The sequence below is a fragment of the Natator depressus genome, chromosome 2, assembly GCF_965152275.1.
Source record: "Natator depressus isolate rNatDep1 chromosome 2, rNatDep2.hap1, whole genome shotgun sequence".
Classification (NCBI taxonomy): Eukaryota; Metazoa; Chordata; order Testudines; family Cheloniidae; genus Natator; species Natator depressus.
In genome coordinates, this window is record NC_134235.1 from 23,300,648 (window position 1) to 23,325,159 (window position 24,512).

The 24,512-nt window shown below is 42.3% G+C and overlaps 1 protein-coding gene across 1 annotated transcript; it reads left to right on the plus strand.

The window, feature by feature from the left end:
- The first annotated feature begins 513 nt into the window (after positions 1-513).
- On the plus strand, positions 514-24,191 carry HAS2 (hyaluronan synthase 2). The gene is made up of 4 exons (XM_074942966.1): positions 514-556; positions 12,689-13,315; positions 16,883-16,984; positions 21,487-24,191. The coding sequence occupies exons 2-4, from the start codon at positions 12,689-12,691 to the stop codon at positions 22,414-22,416; spliced, it is 1,659 nt and encodes a 552-aa protein (XP_074799067.1). The 5' UTR covers positions 514-556; the 3' UTR covers positions 22,417-24,191.
- Positions 24,192-24,512: the final 321 nt, after the last annotated feature.

Below are 24,512 nucleotides of genomic sequence, written 5' to 3' on the forward strand. Positions count from 1 at the left end.
TGTTAAAAGACCCCATAACGTGGAGGAGGCAGAAAAGCGACGGCAGGAAAGGAAAAGTCAAGACGTCTGGAAAATATTACCCGCCCGCCCGCCGCTGCTGCGCCTCACTGACCCAGGCGCTCGAGCTGCGAGGCATCACCACAGAGACTTTCGGCGATTGATGCTGCCCATCCCGCGACTTTCAGAGCCCGCCGCTTCTCCGGGCTCCTGGCGACTCGCGTTTCAAACAGGACCGTGCGCTCGAGCGCCAGAAACAAGCCTCACGTCGATTATTTCGAAGCCGTGTTTTTTTTTTTTTTTTTTTTTAAGAGAGAAACTTTTGAGTTAGAAACTGAAGCAGAGAAAGGAAAAGGGGGGAGGGAGGGAAAACACGTGGGAGAGAAATGAGGGCGAGTGAATAATTTCCAATGATTATTTGTATTTCTCCTTGATGCTCAATCCTTGAAACCCCGCGATTTGATCTGTTACCTCAATCCTGGAAACTGTTCCGCAGGAGCTACAAAATACAAGACCACCCAGCAAGCCGAGGACCCTTTATGAGCAAAGGACAAACAAGGTACGTGATTTATATTTCTTTCGTCTCCAGAGGAACAAACCATTTTAAACTTCGAATTAAAGTTGTTGCAAAGGGGACTTGAGATCGATTTATATGCATCTGAATGGTATGTGGGGGGTATTTACCCTCCCCTCATGCACACCTATTCTGGCAATAAACGAGAATGCAGAGTTGCCTTGATGCATTTTGTAGACTAACCTCTCACCTAAAAATATGCTTTAGACCTTGCCGAACTCACGCTCTTTATCCGCTGGAAATGCGGGGCACGGTAAGCTGCAAAGGTGCGCTGGGGCTGGAGCCTCCCCGGCCATCCTCACGCACCATATCCAGCCTGCTGCTGGGTTTTTGGATTGCACACAGTGTAGTCATTTATACACTTGTGCAAACATGACCGTGATCCCCTCCCTCTCCGCTGTGCGTTCAGGGGATGGGGGACGTGACAGGAGCACAGGCAGGGATGGGGCTGCAGGGAGGCCGAGTGGGGAGGGAGCTGGGGGGGGGGGGTGTCCTCCAGCCCCACCTGAGAGGGCGCAAACGCGATCAAGACGTCTCGCTGAAATACAAAGTGGGGAGAAAAGAAAAGGAGTACTTGTGGCACCTTAGAAATGAACTTAGATCACTGCATCCGATGAAGTGAGCTGTAGCTCACGAAAGCTTATGCTCAAATAAATTGGTTAGTCTCTAAGGTGCCACAAGTCCTCCTTTTCTTTTTGCGAATACAGACTAACACGGCTGTTACTCTGAAAAGTGGGGAGAGAGAAGTTTCCCGGGGGGGTGGGGAGTCTAGAGGCGGGGGGAGGAGGGGAGAAGAACCTACCACTACCAGGAAAACTTTTAGCACCTCCCCTAAGGCGCCCGGTGGCTGCATAGGCTGAGGAGGAGCGTGTAACTTGGAGCAGCTCTGCTGGGCTCCGATGCCAGCGGTCACAAGTCCCAACCACGCCAGTTTGAATGGGTTCGCGCGTGTGTGTGGTTGGGGAGGGGGAGATACGTGGCATGCCAGCCAGCGAGCTAGGCACGTGTTTTAAGAGCAAATCGGGGACGGGCTGATTGGCAGGCGGGCTTCCGAGCCCCACCACTGGAGCGACACCCCTTCGTTGTGCCCCCGCCCGCAGGAGGAACCCCCCAAACGCGCCCCGGGTGGGGCGGGGGGAGCAGGAGGGCGGATCTGGCCCAAGCCGTGGTGCAGCCAGGGGGCGAGCGGCGGGGGTGTCGGGGAGAGCCCCCGGTGTCACGTTCCGCGGGGTCCAGCTGTCACGGTGCTGCGGGAGCCCATCCCACGCCCGGCAATGGCTCAGCGCCAGCGGGAGGCGGGTCTCCCCGGCGCAGGAGGCGCCCCGGCCTGGGGTACGTACCTGTGCATGGAGCACAGGCCGCCGGGCAGGGAGAGCCGCCGCCGCCGCACGGGGTCAAGAAACGCCGGCGCCGAGCGAGCGCCGGCTCCGCTCCCCGGCCCGCTGCTCCAGCCGGCCGCCGCCGGGGGAAGACATTCACAAACTGCAACCCACGTGGCAGAGCGGGGAATACCTTTGAGGTCACTGCATTAGGGGCCGCCCCCCTGTGATGCAAGAGCCCGCCTCTCCCTGATTGGCTAATGCCTGCGGCAGGGGGGTTCCCCAGGAAGTGGAGGTCCGAGCCCAGGGCTCCCTAGCTCAGTCGGGGGAGGGGGAGTTCGCTGGAGGAGGGCAGGAGTTGGGAGACTGATGCTTTCTAGCCCTTTGGCATGTGCCGCTTTAGGAAGTGGAGCTGTTCTCTGGCAAAGAGCCCTGGAGCACTGTGCAACGAGCACTCAGCTTCCCTTGCTTAAAAGGTTTGCAGCCTGGGAGATACATAAGTGCCTGGGGGAGACCAGCCCAGGAGCCAGATTGTGATCTCCCTTAACCTGATTAGCCTCTACTGACTTCAACAGAGCTTCTGCATATTTGCCCCAGTGCAAGAGAGATCACAATCTGCCCCATGCACACTTCGGAACCACGCAGACAACACAAAACAACATACTGATGTGGAGGTCATTATGGATTAATGTTCCCACATTGCTCCTGCCATGAAAGTGTTACGTTAATTTTATTTTGAATTTAATTTTATGTATTATGCAGATGCTCCATCTAAAATAGCAGAGAACCGAGTTCCAAATTTCAGTTGGTCTTCCAGTGACAAGATAGAAGAGATCAGAGGTTTTCTTATCACACATTGATAGAAGCTGTACAGACTCTTAATGTTTGCTTACTTTAAAATATTAATACATATCACAGTTTTCAAAATGAAAACAAACGTTTTCACTAGTACACACTGAGGCATACAGCATGAGTGCCTCCGTGCTTGTTCCAGGGGAACTGGTAGGTTATTGCAGTTGTGTGTGACTGCACACACATACTTGCATGAGTAATCTCATTAGAACATAAGAACCGCCATACTGCGTCAGACCAAAGGTCCATCAAGCCCAGTATCCAGTCCTCTGACAGTGGCCAATGGCAGGTGCCCCAAAGGGAATGAACAGAACAATCCCAGTTTCTGGCAAACAGAGGCTAGGGACACCATTTCATTACATTGAATGGGACTCCTCATGCAACTCAACAGGCAAAAGAGTTTGCAGGATCCAGTTCTTAGTCTTTTGGGGCTTTGGACACTTTAAAATGACCATATTCATATTAAAGTATTCGTTTCAAGCTAGCATCTCTCCTTCAAATACTAAAGAGTCATGCTTGAAAGCTTAGGCACAATGAAGTCAATTGGTCATTGACTTCTGTGGAGCCAGGATTTCATGCCATTGACCATTGACTTCTGTGGAGCCAGGATTTCATGCCAAGCCTGTAACTCTTCTTACACACTTGCCCATATACCACGGACCAAATTCTCTGCTAGTGCACAAGGACACAGCACCACTGACTTCAATGACATTTCACACATGTACACTAGCAGAGAATTTGGCCATACATATTTACGGCATTGGAGCAAACAAATTATTTTGTCTCCTCCTCCATAGTTATATACACAGGGCCAAATGATTCCTGTATTGAAGGTGATGGGACCATTCACATGAGTCAGTCCAGTAGGGTATGGCCTATGATCTATGAATAAGCAGTAAATAAATTATAAGATCACAAAGATATAAACACCAATCAAATTTATTTAAGGTGGCTAACATGCATTACTACTATGTAATTAGTTCAGGGGTTCTCAAACTTCATTGCACTGCAACCCCCTACATGGTCCCAGAAGGGCAGACTGGAGCCTGAACCCGCCTGAGTCCCACTGCCGAGGGGAGGGGGGAGCCCAAGCTCCACTGCCTCAGGAGTGCCAAAGCCCAAGGGCTTCAGCCCCAGGCAGGGGGCCCCCCTTGAAGCCCTTGGTCACCCTGGGTGGTGGGGCTCAGGCTTCAGCCCCAAGCCCCAGCCAGTCTAAAGCCAGCCCTGGTGACCCCATTAAAATTGGGTCCCAACCCACTTTGGGGTCCCTGCCAACAGTTTGAGAACCGCTAAAGTGTTTAACTCCAAATACGTACCTAACTGCATGACAGGTAAACTGGAAACAATTGATAAAATAGATTTTTTTTTGTACAAGCATGGCTTACCTTTGCATAACCCTATGAGTTTGTCACCATTGTTTACATCAGGGACAAAACTAACAAGCAACAGAGGCCTTGCTAAGGCTCATAAGAGAATACATTTGTGTAGTTTTTTGGAGGAGTAGTGAGTAGAAAGAGAAGATTCTTGGTCCAGTATTCAAAAACTTCTAAAGGCAGGCACAGTTTGTTGTCATTAATTCTGATATGCTATCCTGTTCTTTCTATTTAACCTAAAACCAGGCTTAACTTTAGTCTTATGTGGACCCTTTTGAAAAGATAAATGGTATGTAAAATCTAGAAGTGACAAATAACTCTAAACAACAGCTATGGTAACTCTGTTGATACAAAGACGTACAGATGTAACATAACTTTTGTTTCCCCTCTGCCAGCTGTAAACTGGAAGAGGGAATGTGGACAGTTATTTTATGCTTATAATTCATATTTTATGGAATCATTTGTACTTCAAAGTTGAAGTATTTATTTTGCTGTCAAAATACATCTACATTTCTTTAAGTTGGATGCCTATTCATAATAATCAGATACCGTTTACACTATATGTGTATATACAGTGTTTGTGTATATATACACATTACAGCATATATCAGTCTGTGTATATACTCTCTTAGACACACCCACATACACACTGGCCAGACCTAGTTGTTTTACTGAAGCCAAAACCAACTAGTCACATGGGTAAGGAAATCAAGTTTTGGCTTATAAAGGGCTAAATAAATTCTTCCCTTGGCGGTATACATACAACTCCTGCTGACATCAGTGGGAGATCTGTTTATATATTGATATGTGTGTGAGACATTAAAACCTTTTGTGATCATATCTCATAGATATCAACAAGAATACTAGCCTGAGTAAGGACTATAGGACTTGCTTTACTCATCTGAATAATTACATTCAAATCAATTGAATTACTCATGTGGGTAAGGTGAGCAAGGTTTGGACTGACATATGGTAGGGAGAGAGAGAGAGAGAGAGAGAGATTAAATTACAAAACTGGTGGATTCTGAATGACACTGAGAAGAGATACAAATCAAATCCTTAGCTCTTATATAGAACTATTCATCAGTAGATCTCAAAGCACTTTAGTGCTTTACTAGGAAGGTCAGTATCACTATCCTTCTTGTACACATGGGAAACTAAATTGTGTGGTTAATCTGCTGTGTCCCTTACATTTCCAGGAAATATTATTCAGTATAATATAGTTGTAAAGGTTAAAAAGTATCATACAACTTGGATACATTTTTACTAGGGCAAAACTGGAAATGACTCCACTTTATAAAGAGTGTTTAATTTTAAGCTATGTCCCTAGATCTGGGCCATTTTGTACTACAGAGGTTTAACTATTTCAGTGGTGTTCATCAGAAAAAGCAATGGAATATTATGGCCTGCAGTATTTGTAATCTCATTTGATGTTCAGAACCACATTTTGACCAAACTTTAAATTCCAAAGCGTCCTAACTCCCCCGACCCCCTATGAGTATTCTATTTCAAAACCCAATTACAAACATTCCTAAATAGTATCATGATCATACTGTAAAGTTAATCCTCCTTTTTCAAAGCTTATCCCAGAAAATTTGAAATGTCTAAGAAGTTATTAAAAAACAAACTAACAAAAACCCTCACATAGTTTCCTTTGTATTTGTGACCTTATATCTCACCCTTCTTGTTTTCAATCTTTTTGGGGAAAAAAGTGGCTCAGGGTTTCCTCTGAAAAGCTGTGTGTGCATTGCACATTAGGGACCTCTCTTAAACAGCTGATGTAGTGAGCTACATCCCATGTGTTGCAAACAAGTCTGACTTTAATTTGACCTCCTTTAATAGTCACCAGTTCCAAATCCTATATTAGCAGATGGAGAGGACCACCTGAAGGTTTTCACTACTTGAGAAAACAGCTACATAAATGTTTAAGGGGTCTATGGTACTGAATGCTGAAGTGTTCTTATATCAATATGTGTTATTTTTGTGGTATTTTGTTCCCCAATTCTATTTATTATTCTCTTATCTATTTATTAGATCGAACTCTCATTTCTAGGGTCCTACCAAATTCTCAGCCATGAAAAACACGTCACAGACTGTGAAATCTGGTCTCCCCCCGTGAAATCTGGTCTCCCCTCATGAAATCTGGTCTTTTGTGTGTTTTTAATCCATACTATTCAGATTTCACAGGGGACACCAGCGTTTCTCAAATTGAGGGGCCTGACCCAAAAGGGAGTTGGGTGGGGGGGTGTTGCAAAGTTATTTTAAGGGGGTCACAGTATTGCCACCTTTACTTCTGCACCTCCTTCAGAACTGGGCAGCTGGAGAGTGACAGCTGTTAGCCAGGCGCCCCGCTCTGAAAGCAGCACCCTGCCAGCAGCACCTCAGAAGTAAGAGTGGCAATACCATATCATGCCACCATTACTTCTGCACTGCTGTGTTCAGAGCTGGGCAGCCGGAGAGTGGCGGCTCCTTACTGAGGGCCCAAGTCTGCAGGCAGCAGAACAGAAGTAAAGGTGGCAATACCATGACATCCTTACTTCTGCGCTGCTGCGGGCGGTGGCTCTGTCTTCAGAGCTGGGCTCCCGGCCAGCAGCTGCCGCTTTCTGTCTGCCCAGGTATGAAGGCAGCGCTGCTGCCAGCAGCAGCAAGAAGTAGGGGTAGCAGTACCGCAACCACCCCTACAATAACCTTGCAACCCCCCATATAGTCAGACCCCGAAAAATTATAACACTGTGAAATTTCAGATTTAAATAGCTGAAATCATGAAATGTATGATTTCTAAAATCTCATGACCGTGAAATTGACCAAAGTGGACCCTGAATGTGGTAGGGCCCTACTCATTTCTGGCCTTTTCATTTTTCATATGCACTGATCATGTGCAGCTCCTATTGGTCTCTGAGAGGAATGCCCCCTCTGCATCTATGGAAACTGATTTACACTCTCAGGGCCAGTCTGTGCCAGCCTCACTCAAGAGGAACAGTACCTTATGTCACTAGTCCCATCGATTCCATGGGATAACTTGGTGAGTAAGGCCCTGATTCAGGAAAGTATCCCTAGCCAGGAAAGCACTTAAGGACACCCTTAACTTTAAGGAAATGCCTAACTCTCATTGAGAGTTAAGTGTTCTCCTGGATATGGGTGAACTTAAACACATATTGAAGTGTTTTCCTGATTCAGAACCTAACATACCATACAACATGAGTAAAAATGGCACAACCTGGACCGTAATTATAAATTAGATGCCACAGCGCCACTTTCTATAGTCGTTCACACATTCTTATCCAGAAGCTTTTATGAAAAGCCCTGTAGAATTTCAGGTTTCAGTTACACTGCCAGGTAAGGCTAGTGTAGAGTAAGATCTATTTAATCTCAGCAGTGGTGAGAAACACTATGTTTCATGCACTTACACCATCATGCTAACGTAAACAGACATTATGCTTGATATTTGCAGTGTAGTTGTAGCCGTGTTGGGCCCACGATATTAGAGTGACAAGGTCGGGGAGGTAATATTTTGTATTGGACCAACTTCTGTTGGCGAGTGAGGCCCACTATCCTGCCACATGGAGCTCTTCCTCAGGTCTGGGAAAGGAACTCAGAGTCACAACTAAATACAAGCCCGCCTACTCCTTAGGCTTCAGAGCCCCAGCCCCAAGCCCAAGCTGCAACTTCAAAGTGCTGCCTACCGACCTATTTTTAGAGCATTAGTGCAAACCCTGCTAGCCCAAATCTGCTGAGCTGGGCTGGAAGGCTCGCCTCCGCAGGCTGTGTAGATATACCCCTTGATTTTAATGGTGCATGATTAGGCACTTGGGCTCAGTTCCTCAAATATATTTAGGCTCCTACCTTCCATTGCCTATATACCTTGAGGATCTGGGCCATGATCCCATGATATGGGCAACAAGATTTCACTCAGAGAGCCTGATCCAAAACCCACTTAAGTCAAAGATTCTCTCTGACTTCAACAGGCTCCGGATGAAGCCCTTAATGAGCGTAGTAATTTATACATGTATTTATAGATCTGATCTTGTTCTCTTTGAAGTTAATGGCAAAGCCCCAAGTGACTTCAACAGGAGCTGGATCAGGGCTGGAATTTCTGGTTTAATCAAAACAAAGGGCCAAATCTGGACACCTTTGAACAGTCTTATTTAGGCAGCACTCCTGTTGAAGTTAATGGTTGTCTGCAGGATTTAGGCCTAAGGCCATAATTTAGAAAGGGGTATTAAAGAAGTCACTGAAAAAAAATGGTGATCTGAAAAGTTAAACCTGGCACTTAACCTTCACTATATGCTTGCCACCTCGGGCCTGATTCAGGAGTTACAGCAGTGTAAAATTGGAATAATACATTCCTGAGTTAGGTCTTTGGTTTCTCTGATAGTTTTGGAGTTGTGCTCAAATGTAAAATTCAGTAAAATCATGTTCAAAGTGTGATTAAGGATGTGGCTAAGAGTTATGCAGGAGGCCAGACTATGTTCATAATAGTTCCCATTGGCCTTAAAAGTCTCTGACAGAGCAATTGCCTACTCTGAATGGTGCTGTTTGACTCAGCACTCCTTTTTGGCCCCAGACATGTAAAAATGTGAATTTCCTGTAAGATCCTTGGCAAAATGTTTAAAGCAGGGTGGAGGCTTTTTGGCTCCTCTCTCTTTGTGTATATTCGAACCGATAAAGATCAGGTCTACTGGGCAAAACATCAACAGTCTACATGCTAAAGCTTGAGAACGTTCCTTGAACAGCTTTTTCCAGACTCTCCCAGACAGTCAATCAGTTAAAAGTCAAACCCTAGTTTATATGTATAAAAGGGGAAAGAGAGTTCACTAAAGCCACAAATTTAGGTCAAAGTATGCATTAGTTTTGTAGCCAGGGATTATATTTAGTTAGTTATTATATAATATGCATAATATATATATATATATATATATATATATATATATATATATATATATATATATATTATGATTAGTTTAGATCGTTTTCGATGGAAAAAAAATTGCTGTTTCATCAGGTCCAGAAACCCACTTCTTGATCTTGTGAAAATATTTTGAGGGGAAGTTATGCTAGAAACACAACCACACAGAACTCAGCATTTTTGTGCAGATATATTTCATAGGAAGAGAGAATTAATATGATAACATGACCCGTACTGTAGCAAGTTAGTTACGTATAACTGCTTCAATTCTATTGTAATGTATCAGACTCATAGAATATCAGGATTGGAAGGGACCTCAGGAGGTCATCTAGTCCAACCCCCTGCTCAAAGCAGGACCAATCCCCAACTAAATCATCCCAGCCAGGGCTTTGTCAAGCCTGACCTTAAAAACCTCAAAGGAAGGAGATTCCACCACCTCCCTAGGTAACACATTCCAGTGATTCACCACCCTCCTAGTGAAAAAGTTTTTCCTAATATCTAACCTAAACTCCCCCACTGCAACTTGAGACCATTACTCATTGTTCTGTCATCTGCTACCATTGAGAACAGTCTAGATCCATCCTCTTTGGAACCCCCTTTCAGTTAGCTGAAAGCAGCTATCAAATCCCCCTCATTCTTCTCTCCTGCAGACTAAACAATCCCAGTTCCCTCAGCCTCTCCTCATAAGTCATGTGTTCCAGTCCCCTAATCATTTTTTGTTGCCCTCCGCTGGACGCTTTCCAATTTTTCCACATCCTTCTTGTAGTGTGGGGCCAAAAACTGGATACAGTACTCCAGATGAGGCCTCACCAATGTCGAATAGAGGGGAATGATCACGTTCCTTGATCTGCTGGCAATGCCCCTACTTATACAGCCCAAAATGCCGTTGGCCTTCTTGGCAACAAGGGCACACTGTTGCCTCATATCCAGCTTCTCGTCCACTGTAACCCCTAGGTCCTTTTCTGCAGGACCGCTGCCTAGCCATTCGGTCCCTAGTCTGTAGTGGTGCATGGGATTCTTCCATCCTAAGTGCAGGACTCTGCACTTGTCCTTGTTGAACCTCATCAGATTTCTTTTGGCCCAATCCTCCAATTTGTCTAGGTCCCTCTGTATCCTATCCCTACCCTCCAGTGTATCTACCACTCCTCCCAGTTTAGTATCACCTGCAAACTTGCTGAGGGTGTAGTCCATGCCATCCTCCAGATCATTAATGAAGACATTGAACAAAACCGGCCCCAGGACAGACCCTTGGGGCCCTCTGCTTGATACCGTCTGCCAACTAGACATGGAGCCATTAATCACTACCTGTGGAGCCCGACAATCTAGCCAGCTTTCTATCCACTTTATAGTCCATTCATCCAGCCCATACTTTAACTTGCTGGCAAGAATACTGTGGGAGACTGTATCAAAAGCTTTGCTAAAGTCAAGGAATAACACATCCACTGCTTTCCCCTCATCCACAGAGCCAGTTATCTCATCATAAAAGGCAATTAGATTAGTCAGGCATGACTTGCCTTTGGTGAATCCATGCTGACTGTTCCTGATCACTTTCCTCTCCTCTAAGTGCTTCAGAATTGGCCCCTGCTCCCTAACAGGAAAATTCTGGGTTGGGCCAGAGAACAGATGGATGGAAAATGAGTAAACATGCTATTATTGAGTAATGAGTCATTACTGAGACAAATTCAGCCCAGGTGTAAGACGGCATAAAACCTTTTGAGTTCAGCTGTCAGGGAACCAGTTTACATGAAAGATGAATAAACACATGGACCACATATTCTGATCTTTAGGATCATCTAATCTAGATGAGATTATTTAATTTATTTTATTCATTTATTTCTAATGCACCTATCATTTGGCATTCATGGTCATGTTCTGTAATGCTTCTCTAAGGCGTGATCTACACTGAGTGGGGGCGGAAATCGATCTAAATTACACAACTTCAGCTACGTGAATAATGCAGCTGAAGTCAACGTACTTAGATCGACTTACTGTGGTGTCTCCACCGTGATGAGTTGACTGCTGCCGCTCCCCCGTCGACACTGCCTATGCCTCTTACCGAGCTAGAGTACAGGAGTCAACGGGAGATCGCTCGGGGGGCTGAGGGAGAGGTCGATTTATCACATCAAAACTAGACGCGATAAATCGACCCCTGCTGGATTGATTGCTGCCCACCGATCCGGCGGGTAGTGAAGACACACCCTAAGACTCCTGTCATGGAAAGCTTTTGGAGTGATCTTCTCTGCAACATTTCAGACAGGTCAGAATAGGGACTGTCAATTTACAGTCAATAGACTTACTGCTGGCCATAAATTTGCTGATGTGTACCTATGGCACCTGCCAAAATTCGGCTTTAGGTATTCAAGCAAGTTTTAATTATAGAGTCCAAGTTATGCTACTTACTTTACTATTGTCTCCAAATGTAAATTTCAGAACCTTCCTCCCATATTGAAATGTATCACTTTAAAATAGCAAAAAGGAAGAAGTGCATTTTTTCTCAGCCTAAAATTCTGTGGTTTATTTTTCGTTGAAAGATTTTTTTCCCCATGGCTGTAACTTTGCAGACTGAAATGTAAACAGCTGAGTACAGCTGCATTGCTACAGTTTAGTAGCGATTTCCCCCTGTATTTCAGGGGATGGTCTGCAGTCATATATGATGTAAAAGGGTGGTGTTCCAAATTCGACTGTGGCCAACAGATGGTGTGATGAATATTATCAACATACATGCCAGCTGATAACAGTAGGGAAAATGTGAATAATGGAAAAGGAAAGAGCCCAAAATACAAAGAGAGGCCCTGATTCAGCAAATCACTCAAGTATGTCTTTAAATCCAATGAAATTCAAAGCATGCAGTTAAAGTTAAGAATGAGAATCAGGACTTTGAAGACGTTACATGTTTTATGTTAGTTTTAAGAAATCTGTTGCATAAAATGGTTGGTTTGACTGTGATTGAAAGAAAGCCAGGAATATACCATACTGCTAATCTGCCTGCCTGCCTGCATACTTTTTTACATACCATTTATCACCAGGCTGTATATCTTAGCACCTTACATACTTGTTAGATCTTGCATACCTTGGAGTTCAGTAAAGGGGATACCAGGGACAGCTAAGCTAAGAATGTAGAAAGTTGTCAGAATCAACTGAAGTTTTGCAGAATTGCAAAGACTGGGTAAAATCCCAGCTATATTGCAGTTGATGAGTATTTTGCCATTGACTTCAATGGGTAAAATCTTGATCCCATTGAAGTCGATGGCAAAAATTCCCATGACTTCAACAGAGCTGGGAGTTCACCTATATATATAAAATATATATATTCATATACATACTAGCCAGACATCTATTTTTTAAAAGTCTCTTCAATACTATTATACTTAAGGTCTCATCCAGCAAGCCCAGGTTTCTAGGATCAGATTCTTATATAGATAGCACCTTTTGTCGGAGGATCTTAGAGGACCTTATACATGTTCACAAATTTGTGAAGTACTGGCATCCAATTTTGCAAGTTGGGAATAGTGCAACACAGAGATGATACAACTTGGCCAAGATGATGCAGAAACAGATCCTGTATCTCCTGATTCTCCATCTTGTGTTTTAGCCATTAGACCACCCAGATTACACTCTGTAGCAGGAAACAGCAATCACATTAATTATTTTTCTGGTTTTGTTGCAGATGCATTGTGAGAGATTTATATGTATCCTGAGAATACTTGGAACCACGCTCTTTGGGGTCTCCCTCCTGCTCGGAATCACAGCTGCTTACATTGTTGGCTACCAGTTTATCCAAACAGATAATTACTATTTCTCTTTTGGACTCTATGGTGCTATTTTGGCATCACATCTCATCATCCAAAGCCTATTTGCCTATTTAGAACACCGGAAAATGAAAAGATCACTTGAGACTCCAATAAAGTTGAACAAAACAGTTGCCCTTTGTATTGCTGCCTATCAAGAGGATCCTGACTACTTAAGAAAATGTTTACTTTCAGTGAAAAGATTGACCTACCCTGGAATTAAAGTTATCATGGTCATTGATGGGAACTCAGAAGATGACATTTACATGATGGACATTTTTAGTGAAATCATGGGCAGGGACAAATCTGTCACTTATATATGGAGGAATAACTTTCACGAGAAGGGTCCAGGTGAGACAGAAGAGTCACATAAAGAGAGTATGCAACACGTAACTCAACTAGTCCTATCCAACAAAAGTATTTGCATCATGCAGAAATGGGGTGGAAAAAGAGAAGTAATGTACACAGCATTCAAAGCGCTGGGGAGAAGTGTGGATTATGTACAGGTAGGTATTAAAGCTTTAGGCCAATGCCAATTCAAACATACCTTGACATAAAGCAGCTTTTGTATATTTCATGCAGCATGCTTTAGCCCATCCTAGTCCCTTATGAACACAGTGCTCCTTTCAGTCTATTTGAAAACAGCATGACCGTTGAAAGCATATTTTGTAACCTTTTAAAACGGTTAGACTTTCTGTGAGTATGCTAAATCTGTGCACTGTTATTTGAGAAGTCTGAGGCATTTCCTGATACTTAACAGTACTCCTCCCTTATCAAAATCGTTACATTTTTTAAAAAATTATCTACTTTGGAAGATCACTGCTTTGCCAATGTAAATTGAGATCAGAGGTAATTTTTCATTCTGGGAGATGCCCTGGATACAAACATGCAATAACCTATTAGGGCAGGGGTCGGCAACCTTCGGCACACGACCCATCAGGGTAATCCATTGGTGGGCCATGAGACGTTTTGTTTACATTGACCGTCCGCAGGCATGGCCGCCCCGCAGCTCCTAGTGGCCGCAGTTCGGCCAATGGGAGCTGTGGGAAGCAGCAGCCAGCATGTCCTTGCGGCCCGCGCCGCTTCCCGCAGCTCCCATTGGCCAGGAACGGTGAACTGCGGCCACTGGGAGCTGTCGGGGGGCCGTGCCTGCGGATGGTCAATGTAAACAAAATGTCTCATTGCCCACTAGCGGATTACCCTGATGGGCCGCGTGCCAAAGGTTGCCGACCCCTGTATTAGGGAATATTCTCAGGAATATCTCAAAGCATTGACAGAGTCTGTAAAAAGGAGACATTTTTAAGCCTTCAAAGCCAGCTAGGACTATTCAATAAAAGGGGAGAGAGAGGGAATGGAGTTCTTACAAACACAGATGAGAAATTCTTTAGCTAAGGCCAGAAGTAGCATTTGCTTCATCTTTTACAGCTGCATTACCTCACTCACCACAACTTGGCCTTTAAAGCCTTAATTACACTGTTCACTTTAAAATGAATTAGGCAGAGTCCTATCCCCATTTCCAAAGCTGCAAAGACAGATTGGTCTCAAGCTGTCCTGGATTCTGTACAAGTTTTCCTATGTTTTGGGCCTGATTCTGTGATCCACATGCACAGAAGTACTCCTCACTCCTGGAAATGGTTCTATTGCCTTCAATGAATAAAAACTACTCCGGTGAGTAAGGTTTGCAGGATCAGGCCATTTTTTGACACTGAACACCACTAGCAATGGATAAACCTTACAAGGTTCAAGGTTTGGTTTTGACTAAGCCCTGAGAAGTTGTGATGATTGTTCAAGCAATTCAGGCTTTTTAGAGGCTCTCCCCTTCCTCCCTGTGGACCTGAAAGTCAGCTGCCCTGGGCTTCACCTTTAAAAATCCTCTTTTGATGGTCAACCAGTTATGGAGCCTCTCTGCCGGGCTCTGGAAGGGTCAGTGTTCTAGTTGCTTACACTCTCGGGCTAATCCAGAATGCATTGCATGACGAAGTGTGCAAGATTTGAACATCATGCCATCTGAGGCCTTGCAAAGGAGCTACCAGAGTAGCTGGATCAACACCATGGGGTCTTCAAAGGCCAGAGAAGGTGGAGGGGTACAGGAAAAAGTTTCTTAGCAGGATTTTATAGGTACATGAACAGTTCATGGAAAGAGCAGAGAATAAATAAATAAAAATGTAAATAACCACCTTTCCCCAACCCACCTCAGAAAAATTAAACTGGTTTGTTCCCTAAACCTGATGAGCCTGATCCTCCATGGTCTCAAATCTTGCGTAGTCCAATCAGGGTGCAAAGTGCTATTCTAATTTGAAAGCATGTTGCGTGGATGTAAATGGCTGCACAAGGAGCACAGTGGAGAATCAGGCCTGTCATATCTCCTATTTTGCTGGTTCAGGATCTTTCATATCATCTGTCCAGGAAAACTGTAGTGAAGTGTTTCTGCTAAAGAAACAATGGCCAAAAGTATTAATAGCTATAAGTATCTACATGGGAAACAAATATTTAATAATGGGCTCTTCAGTCTAGCAGACAAAGATATAACATGATCCAATGGCTGGAAGTTGAAGCTAGACCAATTCAGACTGGAAAGAATGTGAACATCTTTAACAGTGAGAGTAATTAACCACTGGAACAATTTCCCAAGGGTTGAGATGGATTCTCCATTACTGACAATTTTTAAATCAAGATTGGATGTTTTACTAGAAAATCTGCTTTAGGAATTCTTTTGGGGAAGTTCTATGGCCTGTGTTATACAGGAGATTGCATTAGATTATCACAGTAGTTCCTTTTGGCTTTGGAATCTATGAATCTATGAAAAATGGGAAAAAGGAAGTGCCTCCCCGCAGAGATGCTGCCAGCACTTGCTAGGTCTATTTAGCACCTGTTCATAGGGGGCACATGACTGACTCATGACATTGACTCAAAAAGTCTGATGAGTGTCTTAGAAACTTCAATGCTAGGGTAAGCCAACCACCGAGTCATGTTAAAGAATGATGAAGTCAACTAAAGTCACATCTACACTACAAATACAACTGTCTCAGTGGGTCTGGTAACAACAGTTGTATCCCACAACACAGTGAAAGCATGGCTATTTTGCAAATGAAGGCAAGATTTTCAAAAGTGGCTAGTAATTCTGGGTGCCTCATTTTTAGGGTGACCAACTTAAGACACTTTAAACAGGTCTGATTTTCAGACATAGAATCATAGAATATTAGGGTTGGAAGAGATCTCAGGAGGTCATCTAGTCCAATCCCCTGCTCAAAGACAGCACTGAGCATCCACCCTCTGAAAATTAGGCCCCTTTTAGGTGTCTTTAAGTTGGGTGCCAAAAAAAGGGGGCCATCCTGAGTGTGTCATCCATTTGTGTACCAATATCTCTATGTATTGGTGACCTGCTGCTTTTAGCCTTTCCTTTTTTTTTTTTTTTTTTATAAAACTACTGAAGAAAATACCAAATAGTTTTCATATCAAATGTCAAATCTTTGTATTATTTGTAACATTCCATGCAACTAAACTGAAAAGTGAATTTGTCCTGAAATCCACAATGCATACTTTCACATGAATTGCTAAACACTTTTCTTAGTGAAAGTGCTATTGGGGTTCTTCCTAGACTCCTAGCTAATCTACATAAGCATCTGTGGATTAACTCCTCATTGATCTCCCTTATGAGAATAGGAAACATTTGAACAGGGTGCAAACACATCCAGTTTCCCTGTGCCAAAGCTCTGCCAGGAAACTGCAGACCATCCATAAAAGTTTTGTTTTGATTCATATGGGTCTTAGCGCCTTCTCTCAAATAATATCTCTCTTGTTCAGATTAGCTGATCCAATGTGCCAATAAACAAATACAGATAATATGGAAAATAGAAGATTCTTTGTGACTATACCACAGACAAATGCTCTGTTTCATTCAATGATAAATCTAGTTGTCTGATATCAAATGCCCTTAGCAGAAGTAACAATACAAATTCCAGAGATTTTATTAATATGTACACTGAAACACTATATTCCCTCTTATTTTTAATTTTCTTCTCTAGTGCATTCCCTAACTCCATTTTTTCTTTTTTTCTTTGTGTTACTTATAGGTTTGTGATTCAGATACAATGCTTGATCCAGCCTCGTCGGTGGAGATGGTAAAGGTTTTAGAGGAAGATCCAATGGTTGGCGGAGTTGGGGGTGATGTGCAGGTGGATATGGTGAACTTCAGATTAACTGAGCAGCATTAATAGCAAATATTTCTAAAAGAAAATTATCCCCAGACTTGAATTAACACAAGGAATTGGGAATTTTGTAGCAATATTTTAGAGTCCTGTTTATTTTAAGAGATTTTCTATCTCTGGTGGTACTCATCACTACCATAGTATCTAAGGACCTTGTAATCTTTATAATATATTTAGCCTCACAACACCCCTGTGAGGTAGGCCCAGATCCTCATAGATATTTAGGTACCTAACTGATTTCAATGGGAGTTAAGTGCTTTTGAGGATCTGGGCCTAAGTGATTTGCCCAAAGTTACACAGGAAGTCTGTGGTAAAATAGGGAACTGGCTCTCCTGACTGTTACATTAGCACCCTAGCCAATAGGCCACCCTTCCTCTCCGTTAATTATTTTACTATTTCCAGCTTTGATTATTAAAACTGAAAGTATTTTTGAAATCCCATAAACTAGTCACTCTGTATGCTGTTTTACTTTTATATTTCTCTGAGCTAGGACAATGAAAATCACTGAAGTCAGTTCCACTTTTGTTTGTAGTCACATTCTCTGATATTTTCATTAGAATATAAGAATAGCCATACTGGCTCAGAAAAATGGTCCAGCTAGCCCAGTATCTTGTCTTCCAATAGCGGCCAGTGCCGGATGCTACAGAGGAAGTGAACAAAACAGGGCAATATATCCAGTGATCCATCCCCTGTCATCCAGTCCCAGCTTCTGGCAGTCAGAAGTTTAGGGACACCCAGAGTGTGGGGTTGCTTCTCTGACCATGTGGACTATAACCATTGACAGAACTATACTCCAGGAACTTATTTAATTCTTTTTTGAACCCTGTCATGCTTTTGACCTTCACGTCATCCCCTGGCAATGAGTTCCACCGATTCTGTGTGTTGTGTGAAGAAGTACTTCCTCATGTTTGTTTTAACCCTGCTGCCTATTAATTTCATTGGGTGACCCCTCGTTCTTGTGTTATGAGGAGTAAATAACACTTCCCTTTTCACTTTCTCCACACCATTCATGATTTTATAGACCTCTATCATATCCCCTCTTAGCCATCTCTTTTCTAAACTGAACAGTCCCAAGCTTTCTAATCTCACTAACGTGGAAGCTGTTCCACACCCCTAATCATTTTTGTTGCCGTTCTCTGTACTTTTTCCAATTCTAATTTATCTTTTTTGAGATGAGGTGAACAGAACTGCACACAGTATTCAAGGTGTGGAAGTATCATGGATTTATGTAGTGGCACTTTGATATTTTCTGTCTTATTATCTATCCCTTTCCTAATGATTCCCAGCTTTCTGTTCGCTTTCTGGACTGCTGCTGCACATTGAGCAGCTGTTTTCAGAGAACTATCCATGATGACTCCATGATCTCTTTCTTGAGTGGCAACAGCTAATTTAGACCCCATCATTTTGTATGTATAGTTAGGATTATGTTTTCCAATGTGCATTAGTTTGCATTTATCAACATTGAATTTTATCTGCTATTTTGTTGCCCAGGCACACAGTTTTGTGACATCCCTTTCTAATTCTTCACTTAGCTTTGGACTTAACGATCTTGAATAATTTTATATTGTCTGTAAACTTTGCAACCTCACTTTTTACCTCTTTTTCCCAAATCATTTATGAGTATATTGAACAGCGCTCATTCAAGTATAGATCCTTGGGTGAACCCCACTTTTTACCCCTCTCTACTATGAAGACTGACCATTTATTTCTGCTCTTTGTTTCTTATCTTTTAACCAGTTACTGATCCATGAGAAGACCTTCCATCTTTTACCATAACTGCCTACTTTGCTTAAGAGCCTTTTGTAAGGGACCTTATCAAACACTTTCTGAAAGATCAAGTACGCTATATCCATTGGGTCAACTTTGTCCACATGTTTGTTGACCCCTCAAAGAATTGCAATAGATTGGTGAGCCGTGATTTCCCTTTACAAAAGCCATGTTGACTCTTCCCCGACATATCATCATTCTGTTCTTTTCTATAGTTTCAATCAATTTGCCTTGGACTGAAGTTAGTCTTACTGGCCTGCAATTGCCAGGATTCCCTCTGGAGCCAGTTTTAAATAAATGATGTTACATTAGCTATCCTCCAGGCATCTGAAACAGAGGTTGTTTTAAGCAATATGTTACATCCCACAGTTAGTAGTTTCGTATTTGAGTTCCTTCAAAACTCTTACCCTCTGGTCCTGGTGACGTTTTAATTTATCAATTTGATCCAAAACCTCCTCTATTGACATCTCAGTCCAGGACTGTTCATCAGATCACTCACCTAAAAAGAATGGCTCAGATGTGGCAAATCTTCCCTCACATCCTCTGCCGTGAAGACCGATGTAAAGAATTCATTTTGCTTCTCCCCAACAGTCTTGTCTTCCTTGAGTGCTCCTTTAGCACTTCAGTCATCCAGTGGTTCCACTGATGATTTGGCAGACTTCCTGCCGCTAATGTACTTAAAAAAAAATTGATGTTAGTTTTTGTGTCTTCTACTAGTTGCTCTTCAAATTCTTTTTTTGGACAGTCTAATTATACTTTTACACTTGATTTACCAGAGTTTTTGTTTCTTTCTATTCTCCTCAACAGGATTTGACTTCCAATTTCTAAAGCATGCCTCTATCTGCCACTTTTACACTGTTGTTTAGCCATTGTGACATTTTTTGGTCCTCTTACCGTATTTTTTTATTTGGGGTATACATACACGAGTGTCTTTTATATTTTTAAATAGTTTCTATGCAGCTTGCAGGCATTTCACTCTTGTGACTGTTCCTTTTAATTTTCGTTTACTAGCTGCCTTATTTTTGTGTAGTTGCATTTTTTGAACTTAAATACTACTGTAATGGGTTTCTTTAGTCTTTTCCTCCCTACAAAAATGTTAAATTTAATTATGTTATGGTCACTATTACCAAGCAGTTCAGCTATATTCATCTCTTGGATTAGATCCTGTGTGTCATTTAGGACTAAATCAAGAACTGCCTTCACCTTGTGTGTTCCTTGACTAGCTTCTCCAAGAAGCAGTCATTAATGGTATCTAGAAATTTTATCTTTGCATCTCATCCTGAGGTGCCATGTTCCCAGTCAATATGGAGATAGTTGAAATCCCCCATTATTATCAAGTTTTCTGTTTTTGTAACATCTCTAAACTCCCTTAGCATTTCACAGTCACCATCACCATCCTAGTCAGGTAGTCAGTAGTATAAATTCCTATTGCTATATTCTTATTATTTAAGCATGGAATGCCTATGCACAGAGATTCTATGGTACAGTTTGATTCATTTAACATTGTTACTATGTTTGCTTATGCTTTCTTTAACAGATAGTGCCACTCCCGCACCAGCACAACCTACTCTATCATTCCTATATATTTTGCACCCTGGTATTACCATGTCCCCTTGATTATCATCATCCTGTGATACCTGTGATATCCATATCAATTTAACACCAGCCACTCAAGTTCACCCATTTTAGTGCATTTTCAGTGCTGCAATGTTTGGGTTGAAAATGCAGCAGAGGGGTGTTTATTTCTTTCAAAACAATTGCTTCTGGTGGGATTTATTTAAAAAAATGCATAATAACTGTTTCACTGGTCTTCGGTTTTTATAAAAAAAACTTCTAGTTTCCCTCTCCACCCAGTAGACTTTTAACATGGGATGAAGGAGAAACATCTTTACTCTTGCGGCCTGCTAGCTATGTGGTCAGATGGCCAGACAGCTAATAGCTGAGGCCCAGGGCCTGGGAGTTAGGCACCTAAATACCTTTGAGGGTCTGGACCTGAGTCCCTGTCTGAGCTTGCTGCCCACCTTCCCTTCTGCTGCACCCTGCTCAGAACAAATCAGGCATTACACTTACCTGTGAGCGTGAGAGTTAAGGAGGTGAGAGACAGTGTGAGCTCAGAGAGGGAGGTGACTGGTCCCTAAGCAGCGCTTCTGCTCTGTGGCACACAGCAGAAACGGAGCACAACAGGGGGTGTGTCCCCAGGAGTCTTTTGGGGTCTGTTAAGTGGGAATGGGCAGAATGGCACAGAGGAAGAGTCAGTACATGGGGCTGGAAAGGAAGATCAATGAGTCGGGAGGGTGATTCTTTGTGGGAGTGAGGGGAAGGTTCATGTTGTTTTTGGACAGAAGGGAGAGAAGTTTTGGTGGGACAGGATCCTATTTAATGTTTATTTTGACCTCCCTAGCAATGCCCTTCTGAATAGACATGTCTGGGACTCTGAACAGTCACTGTCAGTGAGGAAGCATGGCTTCTGGAAGAGCCAATTCAGCTTGGTAGGAATTGATAGTCTAACCCTTGGTTTAAAGTGCTGGCGTTTTAATGGTAACGCTTGATGTTTATCCTGAATTGTCAAGGTGGACAGCTCTTCCCACAATTCATTGTCCCATATTTTGGTTAGTGCCATTCACTTCATGAGTGTTAGTTTCTGATCCAGAAATATTTCCATTTTTTAAGAGCTAATTTTTGAAATTTCCTTTTACTTGCAGATTTTGAACAAGTATGATTCCTGGATCTCCTTTCTTAGCAGCGTGAGATACTGGATGGCATTTAACATAGAACGAGCCTGTCAGTCCTATTTTGGCTGTGTACAGTGCATCAGTGGACCTCTGGGAATGTACAGGAACTCCTTACTGCATGAATTTGTGGAAGATTGGTACAATCAAGAATTCATGGGCTCCCAGTGTAGTTTTGGAGATGACAGACATCTGACTAACCGAGTGCTGAGTCTGGGTTATGCCACAAAGTACACAGCTAGATCAAAGTGCCTTACTGAAACACCTATAGAATACCTAAGGTGGTTGAACCAGCAGACCCGTTGGAGTAAATCATACTTTAGAGAGTGGCTGTACAATGCAATGTGGTTCCATAAGCATCACCTGTGGATGACTTACGAAGCTGTAATCACTGGATTCTTTCCTTTCTTCCTCATTGCCACAGTCATTCAGCTTTTCTACCGGGGGAAAATCTGGAACATCCTCCTTTTCTTGTTGACAGTTCAGTTAGTGGGCCTTGTAAAGTCTTCCTTTGCCAGCTGCCTTAGGGGGAACATTGTCATGGTGTTCATGTCACTCTACTCAGTGTTGTACATGTCAAGTTTACTTCCAGCGAAGATGTTTGCAATAGCCACAATAAACAAAGCAGGGTGGGGCACATCAGGAAGAAAAACCATTGTCGTCAATTTCATAGGACTTATTCCAGTATCTGTTTGGTTTACAATCCTTCTAGGCGGTGTGATTTTCACTATATGCAAGGAATCAAAAAAGTCATTTTCTGATTCAAAACAGACTGTTCTCATCATTGGTACAGTACTCTATGCATGCTACTGGGTTATGCTTTTGACTTTGTATTTGGTTCTTATCACCAAATGTGGCAGGCGGAAGAAAGGGCAACAGTATGATATGGTGCTTGATGTATGATGTTTCTGCAGAACGTTACACAGAAAATTTTAAAGCAACCCAACAACTTGATAGTATTTGTGGCATCGAATTAATGTCACCATGAGAAATGGATCACTGCTGCTGGGACTTAAACGTTCATGTTTCCATGGGTTCATTTTCATCCTGCCAAAGTAAAAACACACCATTGTTTTTTCTGAAGGGGGAAAAAAACCACACAGATTCAACCTGTTCACAGGAAAATGGGAGGACTTCTTTGTTTATGCACTTTTTTTTATTGTGCATACGCCTGACAGTGTTACGTTCTATATACCTCACTAGTCATGCTTATGTGGGTGGACAGGAAGGAAAGGAGTTTGGTGAATCAAGCAAAGGATCTTGCAACCTAATTTATGAACTTTTTAAAATAGTTTTGTTTTATAGGGTCTTTTTGTGTTAGGCTGACAAATGTAATGCCAAAGGTAAATTTTAAGAGGCCATTGGCTGAGCTGTATTTTTATATTATTGTCTTATTTGTGTGTGTGTATTTTTACACCAACTTTTTGAAAAATTTCCATATTTTATATTTTACTTATCTGCCAAAAGAACACCTCCCCGACATTGTGCTCTCTATCTATCCTTCTAAATACGTTTTGAAAGAATTCACACTCTCTCTCCCCCCAAAAAGCTGCCCACAATGTGAAAATGTGTTGATTTTGATATTGTTCACAACAAAAATAATAAAATGTCTCTCTACATTTTTTAAATTGCTGAATGGTTATTTCTGTGAAAAGTATTTAAATGTTCTCTTGAACTTTTGATTTAATTGTATCGAAAAAGGCCAACATTGTTGTCAGGTTTTGAATAGAAACATATTTGTAGGCACGAAAAGGCCAAAGGGGTACAAATGTGCAATTTTATTGGAGGACATTGTAAGAGGGAACCCTGATTCTCTAAAGAGAACACTACAGTCTTGGCATATGGCCAGTTCTTGATGCCATTGAAGTTAATGGCAAAACTCCCATTGGTTTTGATGGGAGAAGGATTTGGGCCTACAGGTTCTGATCCTAGGACATGTTGAGCACCCACAACGCTTTGACTTCCATGAACGTTGCGATGCTCAGCATTGCTCAGGACCAGGCAGAGAGTGCACATTTTCTTAGGATAAAAAGTCAACGCATTGAAGACAAAAATGGCCACAATTTTCAAACCCTGCGTGCCTAAATAAGGCTTCTAAACTAACATCCATATATCTTTTTTTTTTTTAAGACCAGAAGAAACCATCAGATCATCTAGTCTGACCTCCCGTATAACACAATCCATATAATTTCACTGTTACCCCTGTACAGAGCCCCATGACTTGTGTCTGACTAAAGCATATCTTCCAGAAAGACATCCGGTCTTCGTTTCAAGAGATGGAGAATCTACTACTTCCCTGGCCTAAATATAATTTAGGACACTGGGTTTGAAAGCTTTGGAAAAGTCACTTTTAGGACTAAATTCTGCAGTCCTTAACCAGGATGTTAGCCAAAGGAATGCAGCATTGAGCCTTAAAATACGAAAGCTTATGCTCAAATAAATTTGTTAGTCTCTAAGGTGCCACAAGTACGCCTTTTCTTCTTGTGGATACAGACTAACACGGCTGCTACTCTGAAACCTATATAAAGAATGATAGAACATTGGCTGCATACAAATATATGCCCTTTTGGATTCTGGCATAAAAAGGACTGTCGCAAAGCAGAAACCAGCATATGATATTTTTAACAACCTAGAAGCATGCTCACCTTCCTTTATATGCAGACGTGAATATTTTCTGCTGTAGAATGAATGGGACACACACTACCTTCTTGTCTGATTATGTTAAGGTACATGGTTGCTTGAATGTCATACTAATATGTTCATGATTGAAGAGTTGATCTTTGTGGTTACAAAATAGAACAAGCAGTATTAAAAACAAGCAAAAAAAAACATTTTAAAAAAACTTGAGTTTGCCTTTTAACTATTTATGTTGTAAGTTAAAGCTTGAGTAACATTCAAATGTCAAATAAATCCTCTCATTCTATAAGATATTGAATTAATTGCCTGTATTTATTCTAGCAATTATTCAATGTACTTCCAGTATAGGTGGTATAGTATAA

Bases quoted from the DNA above. Each gene is read 5' to 3' on its own strand.
- HAS2 (XM_074942966.1), top strand. From the start codon at position 12,689: ATGCATTGTGAGAGATTTATATGTATCCTGAGAATACTTGGAACCACG. The intron at 13,316-16,882 runs GTAGGTATTAAA...TGTTACTTATAG, and splicing joins GAAGTGTGGATTATGTACAG to GTTTGTGATTCAGATACAAT. The intron at 16,985-21,486 runs GTGGATATGGTG...TTTTACTTGCAG, and splicing joins GAGTTGGGGGTGATGTGCAG to ATTTTGAACAAGTATGATTC.